Source organism: Palaemon carinicauda, chromosome 38 (genome assembly GCF_036898095.1).
Source record: "Palaemon carinicauda isolate YSFRI2023 chromosome 38, ASM3689809v2, whole genome shotgun sequence".
Classification (NCBI taxonomy): Eukaryota; Metazoa; Arthropoda; class Malacostraca; order Decapoda; family Palaemonidae; genus Palaemon; species Palaemon carinicauda.
Window position 1 is genome coordinate 24157387 of NC_090762.1, and position 16744 is coordinate 24174130.

General features: G+C 43.0%; 1 protein-coding gene across 2 annotated transcripts in view; it reads left to right on the plus strand.

Annotated features, from left to right (window-relative positions):
- Positions 1–16744, plus strand: part of LOC137630476 (protein FAM110A-like) — a 457004-nt gene that overhangs the window by 430787 nt on the left and 9473 nt on the right. The window contains exons 5-6 of one of the 2 annotated variants that reach the window (XM_068361959.1): positions 3259–3409; positions 3667–3825. In XM_068361959.1, coding sequence (XP_068218060.1) covers positions 3813–3825 — 13 coding nt within the window. In that variant the 5' untranslated portion in view covers positions 3259–3409; positions 3667–3812. The remainder of the gene's footprint in view (positions 1–3258; positions 3410–3666; positions 3826–16744) is intronic. The other variant, XM_068361960.1, reaches the window with a different exon arrangement.

Sequence of the window (16744 nt, forward strand, 5' to 3'; positions counted from 1 at the left end):
TCGAATGTGTTTCTGAAAAGTAAATTTCTAATCAAGAATCGCACTTGTACTGCAATTGAATATAGTTTTAAAGAAACATAATCAATATAAAGGTCCGGATGTTGAGGAGGTATATTTCACTCTAAAAATTACAATATTTATATGCATGGCTGTAACCTACATGTGTTTATCCGTCACCCTTGTCTACCCCTCAAAGATATCGGAATTCTCTGAGTCTTCTGACCATTATTTATCAAGGTCCGCTGTAGTAACAGCCCTAGGAACGAGCGTGCAAGGGCTCTCCCATGCACACTCCAATAGCGGCGACCCTGCTGTCACTGCCTCACGCAATGCGTCGCTCTTTGTGCCGTGGCGTGTGCGAGGTTGCTCTGTCTGAGTCGATCTCTGACTCTTGCTATGCTTCAAGGATGACAGTGACTCCGCTCGACAATTGCGCTTACCGTTATCAAACGGTTGTCACAAGTGACGAATGCTCTACGTGTCTGGGTCACATTTCTGTTTGTTTCAATCTTTCTTTTCTTTGCATTTTACTTTTGGGGGAAGAAATTGTCATTACAACCCAGATAAGATATGGGGTTCTTCAATTAAATCTAAATAAAGTATTTCATTTTTATATATTTGTTTCAGATTTATTGTTCTAATGTTCGAATGTGTGGAAATTGTATATATTATAAACAAATATACGAATTTGTGTGAGATTAATAAATAATTTCGTATAGAATTGTGGTATCTTCAAAGAATGTTTAAGAAATATGATTCAGTCCCTTTGAGCAAAATGTGTTACCTTTCCCCACTCCAATTTGCCAGTTTTCATTTCAACTCATACCTGAATGTTATGAATCGGTTGACCTTGTTATGAACCGCCTTATATCTCAGGATTGCGTAAAATATATTGCTGAGGCTGGAATCAGTTGCATCAACCCGTACAATTATGACTTCGGATGGCGTGTCCTATGGGATACGCATCCATAATTTCTGCCTTGTGCAACGGCCACACCCTGGTAAGCTCATGCGTCTGACGGACTGAAGCAAGTTGAGGGTAACGTTGGGAAAGGAGAGCTTTGTTCTGTCACGTCAGATTCCCTAACATATATTGAAGTTCTTGTGAATTGCATAGTATGCTTCTGAAACTCAAGAGCTTGCACGATCACAGTCCCAAAGAAGCTGTAATTACAATCTGCCATTTCGATGTTCAAGCGTTTGATCAATCCTTCATGCAATTCCTTAGGCAATTACTCGAGGTTTTCGCTCGGTAGGTTCACGGTTCAGATACAGACCGTGGGTAGGTCTAATTTATGTGCAGGATGCGTCTAGTTAAATGTTACAAGAATAAAGAAGAAAGCGAAATCAAAAAGTAGCCAGTGTGGTTAGCCTACGGCTCAAGGATGTTGCTGATGAAGACTGACTTGGTCTGAAGGATACAGCCTGAGGAAGAAGTATATGATAGATTGATTAAATTTTTTAAATCTAGTTTTTATGACTGCGCTTCAGCCAGGGAGGCCTTTCATTGCTAAGTTGCAAGATGGAGAAACACCGGCGTAAATATTAGAAGAGGTTTGACAGCAACATGGAAGAAATGAATTGTGAAGGAAGGTAAATAAGAAGGCTAAAAACTGGGGCACTACTTAGACCCTTTAGGGATTCCCACAATGCGCTATTTAAGGTGCACTGCTGGCACTACGCCTTTACTTTGTATTATATGGTACAATTGCATCAACACATAATTTATTTTTTTTTTTTTTGCTAGAAGATGAAAAAAATATTTATATCTGGTAACTGGAAGTAAATGATTGCATTGTAGCGTTGTATAGTCACACTGGTGTCACTGTCGTAATAGGAAAGATAGATCGTATATTTAGTACTTTCGAGAGAACTCTCTATAAACACTCCATTCCCCTTTCTACAGACCAATGTCTTGCTTAATATTGTAATTATACTAATTATATTTTACTCTGGTCAGTCCCCACAATCTTTCTTTCTTTTATTGTATTCAAAAAATAATTTGCCGCTTTTCAGTCTTCTTTGCCTTCTGCTTTTCTAATTTCTATATGGGATTATGGGGTCGCTGTTTCCAGTCAGCCTTCTTCATCTTCCTCTGTCCTGTACATCTTTTTCTCTTTGACCCTTTTCTTTCACACCATTCAATAATTTATCTTTCCACTTGAACTTTGGCTTTCCCTGCCTTCTGACCATTTTCAGTGTGGTTTGTAAACTGGATATATCAATAATCTTTCTTTAGTCTTATATATATATATATATATATATATATATATATATATATATATATATATATATATATATATATATATATATATATATATACATAGATAACATTGCGTTTTTGAGGTTAGAAAATTGCAAAATTGCTTCAACCAAACGTTGCATGAAATTGCTCACCTGTATTTTATAATCACATAATCGGAAAACTAAATTTTTCTTTATACAAACAGAGAGGAAGACCGCCCTTATGTAGTTACCATGTGTACAGTTGGACACAGGTATTTTTGACACATCTCACTCTGAGGAAGTGCTCCTTGTCACACCTTAACTACGCAGCTAGTAACCAAACAGCTAGTGTAAGGAGCGATGGTGCTTGGGGCTAAACACAAGAACTGGCCAAGCAGAATGCATGTGACAGGCTACACTTCCTCAGAATGAGGTGTGCCTGGAATTCCTGCATCTAACTGTACGTGTGCATTAGTACAATAATCCTAAATGATGAGGCAGATCATAATAGTGCCGTAGCCATTTGTATGAATAAAATAGGCAACAGTAATCCCAATCTTATGTGTTAGGGAACCTTTATAGAAAACTTTGCCAGTGAGGCAGTCTCCCTCATAGCTAAGCACTACTGGACCACTTTAAATCATTATTATATTATTTTTTTTTTGTCCTTACTGGATATTTAGGCATAAGTAAAAGAAATGGTTTGTATCCATGAAAAAATGAGACTAATTTCCTATTTTTTATGTCCTTTTTTTAATTGCATAATTTCTACTTGATACGAAAGGGGGTAATAATTGCGTATGTTAATACTAAAGTGGACAATGATGGCACCTTTTGTAAAATCAAACTGGATAGCAATTGTACATTTTGTTTTAAACAATAAGGTAGGCAACAATTTTGCTATTTGTTCTTGGTCGACAAGTGTGTAAAAAAAATGTGCAATCTGTATATATAGCATTTTTTATCTTAATCGTAAATATTGATGTTTGAATGCCGTCCATACACTAACAAGAAATGTTTCTCTTCCAACAGGATCTATTCCATCAGTTTCGAAGACTAATTTTGCTCCCCAGCCAGAAGGGTTGTTCATCACATCGGTCCCCCATGTGGCTCATATTTAACCATCATGAACTTCAGCACCAACGAGAACTTCATCATTCTCGGCAGAACTAGATACCACTTTGTACGTAAACTTCAATCTCATAAGCTGTTGTGAGTCACTAACATTAGTGATAACAATAAAACCTTTATCCATTCACTAACATATATGTAACGTATACTTTAGACAGGCTATTTAGATGAAGCACCATCATAGGAATAGATCTTTCTGAGGTTGAGTAGTGTTGCATTGAGATATTTAAGAAAAATTATTTTAAACTATGGTTCCTTTTTAATTCATCCAAAATTTTCAACAATCCCTTTTTATTTTCCTTCGTGTAGGTCAGGTTGGTGATAAATGTTATGTCCGTAAGTCCGTTAAACTATTCCCGGTGTGCATGACATGCTTAAAATACCCACCTTGTCCAACAATAGCTGTTAGTAGCTTACACTATTGCCCATTTGAATGACCTGACCTCTACAATTTAATGATTATGAAAGGTTAGTATTTGGTAAGTACTGTAGTTTTCTATCCTAGATAGTTATCAAGGTGAACTTGAAAAAAATGTACCTTCCATGGCTTTGGGATTTAGGGACCATTGACCTATAAAATAAGCACATAATTGTCTAAAATTTGAAATGTAGATGATTACCCCATAACATTGTATAAGTATAATTACTTAATTTGCTAGGTGTTTAGGCGTGTTTGCACGCACAAGTTTGAATGTCAGAGACTTCTAATGCCACGTGGTCTTTAAATGCAGCTGTCAAACCAAAGAGCATTTCAATATCTTTGTTTAAATACCTCAGGCTCCTTAATGGATAAGTAGCACATGGTTGAGGGTAAAGGTTACCTGGGATCAGTCTGGGGTGAATGTTAAGAATGACTGGCTCTTTCTTCTTTCATCTTCCCCACTCTTGGGGAACTAGTACCTACGGTTCTCTGCAAGCTGGCCTCGCCTATCTGCCGGTAAAACCATTCGCTTGTGTAACCTAGTATAGAAATAATGCTTGTTATGTCCCCATACCCCGTGGCAAGGTGGGATTGGGTAATTTCTATGGTTCATTCTAAAGATTCCTATGTTTCTGAGAAACATTGTTAGTATCACAAGCACACAGATTGCTGAGGCCGCTAACCGTGTGTTGCTTGAAATTTTAGCAAGGTGTCAGAGTTTCCTCCCTGTTACGTGCAGAGCTTGTACGGGTAAAACCAGGGTCAAATACCAGCCTGTTGGTTCAGACTTCCACCCTCCTAATGGGCGAGTCATCCCTACAAATGGCAAAAGTGTTTGTATTTAGTGTTGGAACAAATAACAAATTTGAAAGTAATTTGTATTTTTCCTAATGATACAAGCCTGTAGCTATTTATATAAATTGGCCCACTATCTCCTCTTCCCGAGAAGTCCTGCATGCAATCAAAAGTAACGAGACATCACTAAAGTATAAAGGTAGGTTTACACTTACGCACTTTTATGTTATGGGTAGTTACGGCAAGGGTTTGCAAGAAACCGCTGGAAAGAGCACCAAAAGTTGATAGCGTTGCTGGTGATGTCGGTCGCAGCCCGCCAAACTAGGAATTATTGTATGTCGTACGGAGCCGCAAGGATTTCAAATGAATTCAAAATATTGTGCGGCGTCTGCCGACCTGATGAAGTCGCACGAAACCGTAATCGGAGTGGCACGGCGCCGCTACAAAAAGGTAAGAACTTGCACAGGTCCGCATGGTGCCGCGCCACACCATACTGTACAATGCGTGGCTTGGTGCGGTTTCTTACCTCCTGAGCTGAAGTGTTAAGGCGTAATGTTACGGAGGCTTTTGGCTCTCGTGCGATGCCCTTACGGTCCCTTCATATATGATTCATAAATGGCGCACACATGTTGTGGGGCGTGCGGCGTGCGGCGTTTTACGGCGTCTACCTAGGTATGGGGGAAGCCAATGCCTTTTCTTGGCCAGGCCAGAAGAAAACATGAATATCGAAAAGGAAGGACATTATGTGCTACTAGTTAAAATATAGACACAGGAAATATTATGTAGACTTATAAATAAGTCTGCAGACAAGTTCAAATATTTGAAGCAAAGGCTCGCTGCATATCAGTCAGTCTCTCTCTCTCTCTCTCTCTCTCTCTCTCTCTCTCTCTCTCTCTCTCTCTCTCTCTGCGACTTCATGCCTGGAGACTATCCAGCACTTCCTCCCTCAGAGAGGCCTTTCCGCCTTTCCACAATAAGTTGCGAATAGGATGTATGAATACCTGCATAGATCTTCGGCTTCAGTCTATCAGGACAAGTGGACTGTCTTCTGTAGTTGGTGTCGTGGAAAGAGTTTCTCTCCCCCAAAACCACTATTCCAGCGTTAGCGGATTTCCTCATTTACCTTCAGGGGGAAAAGCTTCTCTCTGTCGTGGCGATGGAAGGCCACTGCTCGTCTTTGAGGCTCACCTTCAGGGCCAACGGTATTGATCTTTCCTCTGTGTTGGTATCGCCTCTCTTCATATGGAGTTTCGAGCCTACCTGCCCTTAGTCGGAAGGGATCCCTCCTATACGGAGCATGGTTTGGGCACCCCCTACCACCCAGTATGCCAAGCAGCAGATCTTCTCCTGCTCGTAATGGCTTCATCCAAGAGATTTGGTGAATCCCATGGGCCTCCTTCAACGTCTCTCATTCACGATGATGGGCCAGGTAATACTCGACTTCGTTCCTGGCAGTTTGGATCCCAGATTCGAGCCCTTCGAATTGGAGTCCTGTAGTGTGACCAAAGATCCAGATCAGTGGCTACTATTCCGGGGAGGAACTTGAGGTACTACATCAAGAGAATGACAGGAGCTCGCCCCTGAGTATCAGCACTCGTAATCAGTTCGGGGAATGTCAAGAGAAGGATCACCAAGAACATGTTCTCGGCTTGGATTTTCAAGGTCATAGACCGAGCATTGAATCCGGATCCTTCTCCTCATAGAGGAGGCCTAGACCTCATAACATTAAAGGCAGGAATACACCCCTAGCTTTTATGAAAACTACTCTGTGATGCAGGCCTTGTCAGTTGGCATGTGGAAGCATCAAATGACCCTCTCCATCCACTTTCTGCAATATGTGACCCACAGGAAAAAGATGGATGTTCTCCATTGACCCTGTGGTGGCTACACATGAATGGTTTAAATGCCTCTGGCTTCCTGATGGACAAGTAGCAGATGGTGAAAGGTAGAGTTTAACCATGGTTAAGTCTGGAATGAATGACAAAGAATGACTTGCTCTTTCTGTCTTTCATCTCCCTTGTGGGGGAACAGCACTTATGGTATTCTGCAAAGCTGTCTTCTGCTGTCTGCAGATAAAACAATTTCCCTTGTGTAACCTGGTACGGTATAGAGAGATATACTTGTTACATCCCCATTCCCCTGGCGAGGTGGGATTTGGGAAGGACTATGGTTTATTCTAAGATTCCTACATTTCTGGGAATTCTTACATAGACTAATTACACAGCTGACATCACAATCTACAGATTGCTCAGGCTGCTAACCGTGCTTTGCCCGAATTGTTTAGCGAGGTATCAGGGTTTCTCCTTGTTCAGTACATGCTACCCCTGGGTCAAATACCAGTCAGTTGGTTCATACTTCCACTTTCCTAAGGGGTGAGTCAATCTCTATAAATAGCAGGGTTTGTATTTAGTGTTGGAGCAAATGCCAAGTTTGAAAGTAATTTGTATTTTCCTAACACTACAAACTTGTAGCTATTTATACCTATTGACCCACCATCACAGGTCCCTTTACAAGTCTTACCTGAAATAAGTGTCGAGACAATGCAGGTGTGGTGTAGCTGGCTACCCCTCCTACCCCCCCCTGGCTAACTAGTGGTAGGGTAGTTACACCATGCTAATAAAAAGTCTTATGGCTAGTCTTCCAGCTTTTCCAAAAGTATTTATCCCCATAAATAGCTACAGGTTTGTATCATTAGGAAAAATACAAATTATTTTCAAATTTGTCATTTTCCATTGTTTAAAGGTTTTTAAACCAAGTGACAGTGACATTGCCCTAGCAAACAGGACAGTGCTCCTAGACATGACCATATTACATATCTCAGCTCCCAAGCCCCCTCTCCACCTAAGTTATGACCAGGGAGGACCAGGCAATGGATGTTGATGACTCGGGGCAGACCTTATAGCTCCCCCAAACTCCCCATTCTTAGCTCACAAGGATTGTGATGTTGCAAACACTGGAAGAACTAACAAGTTTGAGTGGGACTCGAACCCCAGTCTGGCAAGCACCAGGCAGGGACGTTTCCAATAGGCCACCACAATTATGAAATTCAAATCTATGTTGATTGAAGTTTAATGAACTCTCAGATATAAATAAAAATTTCTTCCTGAACACACGTATTAACCTTAGAGGAAACCAATACATTCAATTGTTTACTTTGAAAGAAATATGAAATTTGCTGCAATATAAGATTATAAGAGGCAGCAATTAATTTCTAAATGATATTCATAATCGATTTGTAATTCGGTATTGTATTGTCACTTTAGTAAAATGAAACTACAGTATTCAGTGAATGCTGTTGACTTTAAGAAATATTAGTAATCTTATCTATTCTTTTTTCCCACCTTTATCACAACATTAAAGGGTTGGTTGCCTGATGTGCCCTCTCCAAAGCCCTCTATTAAAGGCAACCTCTTCTCTCCATATCATCATTCACCTTACATCTCATCGTCTAATTCTCTGCTACCTTCTTGATCTTTTCCCTTTAACAGTTTCCTCCCAAGCCTCCTCGCTCCCTCCCCACCATCTATCCACACCATGTGCCCACACCATCTTAGTCGTGACACTCTTATCACCTCTGTAATCTTTAATAAACCTGTCATTCTTCTTATTTCATCATTTTAAATATTTAACTTAGCCGGTGAATATATAATAGCTGCAACTCTGCGGCTCGACAGACAACGTACTTAAAAAAAACTCGCGAGCGATCGCTATGCAGGTTGCGGGTGTGCCCACCAGCGCCAACTGTCGGCCAGATACCACTCTCGGATGTAAACAAAACCTTCAATTCTTCTCTGTCGACGTTGACGACAAGACGTACTTTTACTCGCTGTAGAACCTGGAGTTTTCCCATCATATTTGGTGAAGTACTTTAATTTGGTTTGAGCTTTCGCAGTACAGGTGTTTTTCTTCAACATAAACTAATCGTTTTTGGAATTTTCTTTGACTAATTCAAAATGGCTGACCCTTCTCAAATTCCTAAGTTTCGAAAGTGTAATGCTAGGGACTGTAATAGGCGTCTTCCAAAGGCTTCTCTCGACCCTCACACTGTTTGTTCCAATTGTCGGGGTAAAACCTGTCAATTGGGAGATCGGTGTGAGGAATGCGTGGGCCTTTCGGAATTCGATTGGATCGAATTTGATAAATATACACGCAGACTAGAGAGAGATAGGGTAAGGAGAAGTTCATCTAGGTCCGTAGATTTTTCCTCTCCACATGCCCCTGAACCTAATCCTTCCCCTGTAGTGGTTGTTCCTAACCCCCCTCCTAGCACTCAGGAACCGTCTATGCAAGACATGTTGCGTGCTATTCATGCCTTGGGGGAGAGAGTTGAGGCTTTAGCAAGTGACCGTAATCAACTCATGGCGGACGAGAAGGAACTCAAGTGCCAAAGTGCCACGGCGGAAAGTGGGAAAGTGCTTAGTGTTACGCAAAGTGTTGTGAACAGTGTTGCGACCGAGGGTTCGTCTGTTCGTGCCTGTCGTTCACCTAGTCCGGGACCTCTTGCAAGCTCCCAAGCCCAGGGGAGAAGCAATGTCGTACGACTTATGGGTTCGAGAGGCCTTGATCAGCGAACAGACGTTCCCTCTTTGGTATCAGGCGTATCTCGTCAAGATCGCCCCTACCATAAGACGAGAGAGCCCATTTTTACCTCGTCTTCCGAAGGCGTTTCACGTAAGAAACCATGGAGCATGGTCTCTAGACCTTTGAAACGCAAGTCGGTCCCTTCAGGACAAGTCCAACGTCCCAGATGTAGTCACTGGGACAGTTCGGACCCGTTGCCGTCATCTGATGACTGCTCGCCGCCTAAGAAAGGCAAAGTTGTGCCGTCTCAGTCGCTAACCCCGTCTGTTACCGCACCCGCTTCCGTAGACCCTAAATGGGTTATACTGCAAGACATGCAGTCTAAGCTTGCGTCCCTTATGGAAGACTACAACGCAGAGAAGGTTTCCGTTGAACCTAGCCGTTTTTCTCATGGAGATACTGGCCGTCAGCCATCCAAGCGTTCTGTTGTGCGTCCTGTTGACGTTGATGTAGCTTTCTCGCGTCAACCAGTTGGGGTTGTACCTCCCCCGATGCGGTCCCGTGTGGATTTCCAGCCGCACGTTGACGTTAGGCAACTCACTGATGCGACTGGTGACGTTCAGGACGTTCACCAACCATCAAAGTTGACTTGTTTTGACGCGGTGCGTCAACCTCCGCAACCCAGTATGGTGTTGACTGCACAACCCAGACGGTCTAAACAGTCTCGGGTGGACGCTGTGCGTCCTCGCGCACCTGTTGTTGTTGACAGTTCCCAGACTGTTCAGCAGTTTCAGGACGCTGCGTCCTGCTCCGTCACGTATGCACCAGTGCGGCCGGACGCTGCGGGTCAAACGTTGCCTACCCCTTTGCCGTTTTCTCATCAGTTATCAGATGAGGAACTTTCAGATGAGGACGTTGCTGAACCACAGCCTGAGGATCAGCCTTCAGATTTAGATGAGCCTAGAGCAGTTCCACCATCTATTGACTTAAAAAAGTCATGCTTGTTTTTAAAGAGTTGTTCCCTGAACACTTTATCTCTGTGGCTCCTCGTTCGCCGCCGTCTGAGTTTGTTTTAGGCGTTCCTGCTGCCATGCCAGCCTTTACGAAACTCGTTCTCTCTCGCTCATCCAAGAGAGCTTTACGGCTGTTAGGCGATTGGTTGGAAACCAAGAGGAGTTTAGGGAAGACGGCCTTTGCCTTCCCCCATCTAAACTCTCGTCTAGATCGAGCGTCTGGTATGCCACGGGAGAAGTTCTCGGCTTGGGAGTTCCTGCCTCTGCCCAGGGCGACTTCTCAAGTCTTGTAGACTCTCCCCGCCGCCTTGCCATGAGACGCTCGAAGATTAGTTGGTCATCCTCGGACCTGGACCACCTTCTTAAAGGCATCTTTAGGGCGTTTGAAGTTTTTAACTTCCTGGACTGGTGTTTGGGAGCCCTGAGTAGGAAAATCTCATCTGCCGATAGGGATGTTTCCTTACTCATTATGTCCTGCATGGACAAGGCCGTCCGCGATGGATCCAACGGGCTTGCCGCCTCATTCACGTCAGGAGTCCTAAAGAAACGAGAGTCTCTGTGCTCTTTTCTATCAGCAGGAGTGACGCCATGTCAAAGATCTGAGCTACTCTTTGCGCCTTTGTCTAAGTGCTTGTTTCCTGAAGTCTTAGTTAAGGAAATAGCCTTGTCTTTAGTGCAGAAGGACACCCACGATTTAGTTGCGTCCTCGGCTCGCAAAGTTCCCCCTTTGCCTGCCTTGTCTGCTAGACCTAGGATAGACACTCCAGCGTCCAGGTTTATTCCGCCCTTTCGTGGCAGAGCCCCCAGCAGGGGAGGTGCTCGTGTCGAAGGGAAGAGAGGAAAGAGGAAAGGATCCAAGTCCTCGCGGGGCAGAGTCTGACTGCCCGCAACTTCAGACAGCAGTAGGTGCCAGACTCAAGAACTTCTGGCAAGCCTGGGAGAAGAGAGGCGCAGATCAACAATCTGTGAGGTTGCTCAGAGAGGGGTACAAAATCCCTTTTGTACGCAGACCTCCTCTAGCGACGTCCCCCATCGATCTCTCTCCCAGGTACCGAGAGGAAGCAAAGAGACAAGCCCTGAAACTGGAAGTGTCTCTTTTACTAGAGAAGGGAGCGGTGGTCAAAGTCTCGGACCTTCAATCACCGGGGTTTTACAACCGTCTCTTCCTAGTATCAAAGAAGACAGGAGGTTGGAGACCGGTGCTAGACGTCAGTGCTCTGAATGTCTTTGTCACAAAGACGAAGTTCACCATGGAGACCACAAAGTCAGTCTTAGCAGCGGTCAGAAAGGGAGACTGGATGGTCTCTCTCGACCTAAGGGACGCTTACTTCCACATCCCCATTCACTCAGATTCCCAACCTTTTCTGAGATTCGTCTTCGACGATGTGGTGTACCAGTTTCGGGCCCTGTGCTTTGGCCTAAGCACAGCTCCTCTCGTGTTTACGAGGCTTATGAGGAATGTGGCAAAATTCCTCCATTTATCGGACATCCGAGCCTCCCTTTATTTGGACGACTGGCTTCTCAGAGCCTCTTCCAGTCATCGCTGTCTGAAGGATCTCAATTGGACTCTAGATCTGACCAAGGAATTGGGACTCCTAGTCAACTTGGAAAAGTCCCAGCTGATCCCATCCCAAACTATTCTGTATTTAGGGATGGAGATTCACAGTCCAGTTTTTCGGGCTTTTCCGTCGGCCCCCAGAATAGATCAAGCCCTGCTCGTCATCCAGAAGATGTTGAAGAAAGAACGTTGCTCAGTCAGGAATTGGATGAGTCTGGTAGGAACGCTATCATCCCTGGAGCAATTTGTCTCGCTAGGAAGGCTACACCTCCGACCTCTACAATTCCATCTAGCTTTTCCTTGGAAAAAGGACAAGACGCTAGAGGCGGTCTCGATCCCGATTTCCGAAAAGATAAAGACTTGTCTGACTTGGTGGAAAGACAATATCAGTCTACGAGAGGGTCTTCCCCTAGCAGTTCAGAAACCCAACCACGTTCTCTTCTCAGACGCATCGGACTTGGGCTGGGGCGCGACGCTTGACGGTCGGGAATGCTCAGGTCTGTGGAACTCGAGTCAGAGGAGCATGCATATCAACAGCAAGGAGCTTTTGGCAGTTCACCTGGCCTTGATAAGCTTCGAGAGTCTCCTTCGAGGCAAGGTGGTGGAGGTCAACTCGGACAACACCACGGCCTTGGCGTACATTTCCAAACAGGGAGGTACCCACTCACTGACTCTGTACGAGATCGCAAGGGACCTGCTCATCTGGTCAAAAGATCGAGGCATCTCCCTAGTAACGAGATTCATCGAGGGCGACTTGAACGTTCTAGCAGATTGTCTCAGTCGGAAAGGTCAAGTAATTCCAACCGAATGGACCCTCCACAAGGATGTGTGCAAGAGACTTTGGGCTACTTGGGGTCAACCCACCATAGATCTCTTTGCAACCTCGTTGACCAAGAGGCTTCCAATCTATTGCTCTCCAGTCCCAGACCCAGCAGCAATACATATAGATGCCTTTCTCCTAGATTGGTCACACCTAGATCTTTACGCATTCCCACCATTCAAGATTATCAACAAGGTACTGCAGAAATTCGCCTCTCACGAAGGGACAAGGTTGACGTTAGTTGCTCCCCTCTGGCCCGCGAGAGAATGGTTCACCGAGATACTTCGATGGCTGGTAGACTTTCCCAGAAGTCTTCCTCTAAGAGTAGACCTTTTACGTCAGCCGCACGCAAAGAAGGTACACCAAAGCCTCCACGCTCTTCGTCTGACTGCCTTCAGACTATCGAAAGACTCGAGAGCTAGAGGCTTTTCGAAGGAGGCAGCCAGTGCGATTGCTAGAGCGAGGAGAGCTTCTACCATTAGAGTTTACCAATCGAAGTGGGAAGTCTTCCGAGACTGGTGCAAGTCAGTTTCCGTATCCTCGTCCAGTACCTCTGTAGCCCAAATCGCTGATTTTCTCTTATACCTGAGAAAAGTTCGCTCCCTTTCAGCTCCCACGATCAAGGGCTACAGAAGCATGTTGGCCTCGGTCTTCCGGCATAGAGGCTTAGATCTTTCCAACAATAAAGATCTGCAAGACCTCCTTAAGTCTTTTGAGACCTCTAAGGAACGTCGTTTGGCTACACCTGGGTGGAATTTAGACGTGGTCCTAAGATTCCTCATGTCAGACAGGTTTGAGCCTTTACATTCAGCCTCCCTGAAAGATCTCACTCTTAAAACTTTTCCTGGTATGCTTGGCCTCGGCTAAAAGAGTCAGTGAGCTTCATGCCTTCAGCAAGAACATCGGGTTTTCGTCAGAAAAAGCCACTTGTTCTCTGCAGCTTGGTTTCCTAGCCAAGAATGAGCTGCCTTCTCGTCCTTGGCCTAAATCTTTCGATATTCCTAGCTTATCGGAGATCGTAGGCAATGAACTAGAAAGAGTATTATGCCCTGTTAGAGCTCTTAAGTTCTACTGAGCTCGTACTAAACCTTTAAGAGGCAAATCTGAAGCGTTATGGTGTTCGGTTAAGAAACCATCCTTACCTATGTCAAAGAATGCTTTGTCATATTTTATCAGATTGTTAATACGAGAAGCTCATTCACACTTGAGTGAGGAAGACCGATCTTTGCTTAAGGTTAAGACGCACTAGGTTAGAGCTGTAGCAACTTCCGTGGCCTTTAAGCAAAATAGATCTCTGCAAAGTATCATGGACGCGACCTATTGGAGAAGCAAGTCAGTGTTCGCGTCATTTTACTTGAAAGATGTCCAGACTCTTTACGAGAACTGCTACACACTGGGACCATTCGTAGCAGCGAGTGCAGTAGTGGGTGAGGGCTCAACCACTACAATTCCCTAATTCCATATCCTTTTAATCTGTCTCTTGAAATGTTTTTTAATGTTGTTTTTATGGGTTGTTCGGAAGGCTAAGAAGCCTTTCGCATCCTGGTTGATTTGGCGGGTGGTCAAAGTCATTTCTTGAGAGCGCCCAGATTAGGGGTTTGATGAGGTTCTGTTGTATGGGTTGCAGCCCTTGATACTTCAGCTCCTGGGAGTCTGTCAGCATCCTAAGAGGATCGCTGGGCTCCGTGAGGAAGACAGACTTACAAGGCAGAGTAATCGTCTAAGTCGACTTCCTTACCAGGTACCTATTTATTTTGGTTTTGTTATATTGATAACTGTCAAAATGAAAAAACTCTTAGCTTATACGCTGTAAACATATTTAACTCTGGTCTCTACCCACCTCCTTGGGTGTGAATCAGCTATTATATATTCACCGGCTAAGTTAAATACTTAAAAATTATATTTTAATCATAAAATAAATTTTTGAATATACTTACCCGGTGAATATATAAATTAAACGACCCTCCCTTCCTCCCCAATAGAGACGCAGTGGGACGAGAAGAATTGAAGGTTTTGTTTACATCCGAGAGTGGTATCTGGCCGACAGTTGGCGCTGGTGGGCACACCCACAACCTGCATAGCGATCGCTCGCGAGTTTTTTTTAAGTATGTTGTCTGTCGAGCCGCAGAGTTGCAGCTATTATATATTCACCGGGTAAGTATATTCAAAAATTTATTTTATAATTAAAATATAATTTTTCTAATATTTCAAGCAGTGATATTGCCCTAAACCACCTCGGCATTCTCATCTCTATTCTCGTAAGCTTTGCTTCCTCTTTTCGTCTTAGAGCCAACGTTTCCGATCCATACATTAATGCTGGTCTTATTACTGTGCTATAGATCTTAAGTTTTAGCTTGATACTACTCTTGCTACCTCCCTCCACTTCTCCCAGGCTTCTTTTATCCTATTCTCAACTTCAGCCTCACATCCCCCCCCCCTGACTTATAGTAGATCCCAAGTATCTGAATTTTTCCATCTGTTTTATAACTGGTCCTCTACTTACTGCTCACTATAGCCTCAGACTTATCCACTTTTACCCTTAAACCATCCCTCTCCAAAGTCTCTTGCTACTCTACAACCCTTCTCTGTAAGTCTTCATTTTCAGCAGTAATCACCAAATAATGCTCTGTTTGTTTAATTCCCCTAAGTTACCATATTCCATAATATCATCCTTCTGGTAAGTATAGATAACATTGGGCTCTCCTCCCAGTCTTTAGGCACTACATTATTTCCTCTTGATATATCCAGCATCCATCCTTCCCCCTGTGTATCTAGTATCTTGACCATTTGAGTTTGAAACTCTGTTGGACCTAGTGCTTTACCATTTTTAATATTACTCAGTGTCTGCTTCACTTCTGCATTCTGTAACTCCATCACTGGCCCCTCCTCTTTCTTATTTTCAGTATTCAATAGTTGTTCAAAATATTATATTCATTGGCTTTTAATGTCTTCATTCCCAAGCAAATCTTATAAATATCAGTTTCTTCTTCCCTTATTTCTAGCCTTTCATTCAAGAGATCTACTGTTCTTCCAATAGCTATACCTACTTTTCTCCTAGAATCTTTTTCTTCTTATCTGTACCGTTCCTCTACACGCCTTACTTTCCAGCCCTTAAATGCCTTTGATTTTCTTTTACCTGGCTCTAGCACCTATCTGTTCCACCACAACTTTTCTTCTTTTGATGCACTATATCCATTTGTTCTTCCCACTAATTCCTCTATTTCCCCTACACATATTTATTTAATTTCCACCCAGATATTTTCCACTCTATTACCCTTTCCATTCTTTAAGTTCAACTTTTCCAGTTGTCTCTCTCTCATAATGTTAAATTGCTCACCCTTTTCTCTTTAACCCCTTTACCCCCAAAGGACGTACTGGTACGTTTCACAAAACTCATCCCTTTACCCCCATGGACATACCGGTATGTCCTTGCAAAAAAATGCTATAACAATTTTTTTTTTCATATTTTTGATAATTTTTTGAAAAATTTTAGGCATTTTCCAAGAGAATGAGACCAACCTGACCTCTCTATGACAAAAATTAAGGCTGTTAGAGCAATTTAAAAAAAAAAACAATATACTGCAAAATGTGCTGGGGAAAAAATAACCCTTTGGGGGTTAAGGGTTGAAAATTTCCAAAGAGCCTGAGGTAAAAGGGTTAAGGTCCCAAACTTTAATTCTAGATCTCTTTCTCCTTTTTAGTTTTTTACCTCTCATTTTAAAATACATCTCAACCATTCTATGTTGTTTAATACATGCTTCCCCCAAAATCACTTTACAGTTTATCACATAGTTTTTGTCATCTTTTCAAACCAGGATGTAATGGATTTGGCTCTCAACTCTTTGACTTTTGTAGGTTATCAGGGGCTTATCCAACTTCTGAAACCAGGTGTTCATACATGCAAATTCAAAATGCTGAGCCATTTCTAATATATACTCACCATTTTCATTTCTAATTCCAAACCCATGGCCTCCTGGTACCTCCTCATATACATCCTTTCTCCTCCCCACTCTATCTTTCATGTCTGCTTCTATGATTAACTTTTCCTCTTTAACTGTTCTTATGGCTGCCTCAAAATCTTGTCTAATTAATTTTTTTTCTCTTATTCTTGGCAACCCATCTGAGGGCATATGAGGAAATTATATTTTTATCTGATCCCTATTATCATTGAAATCTTTAAAACCCTATCATTTATTCTTTTTACTTCTACCACTTTTTCCTTCCAGTTATCACATGTTATGACCCCAATTTTATTTCTT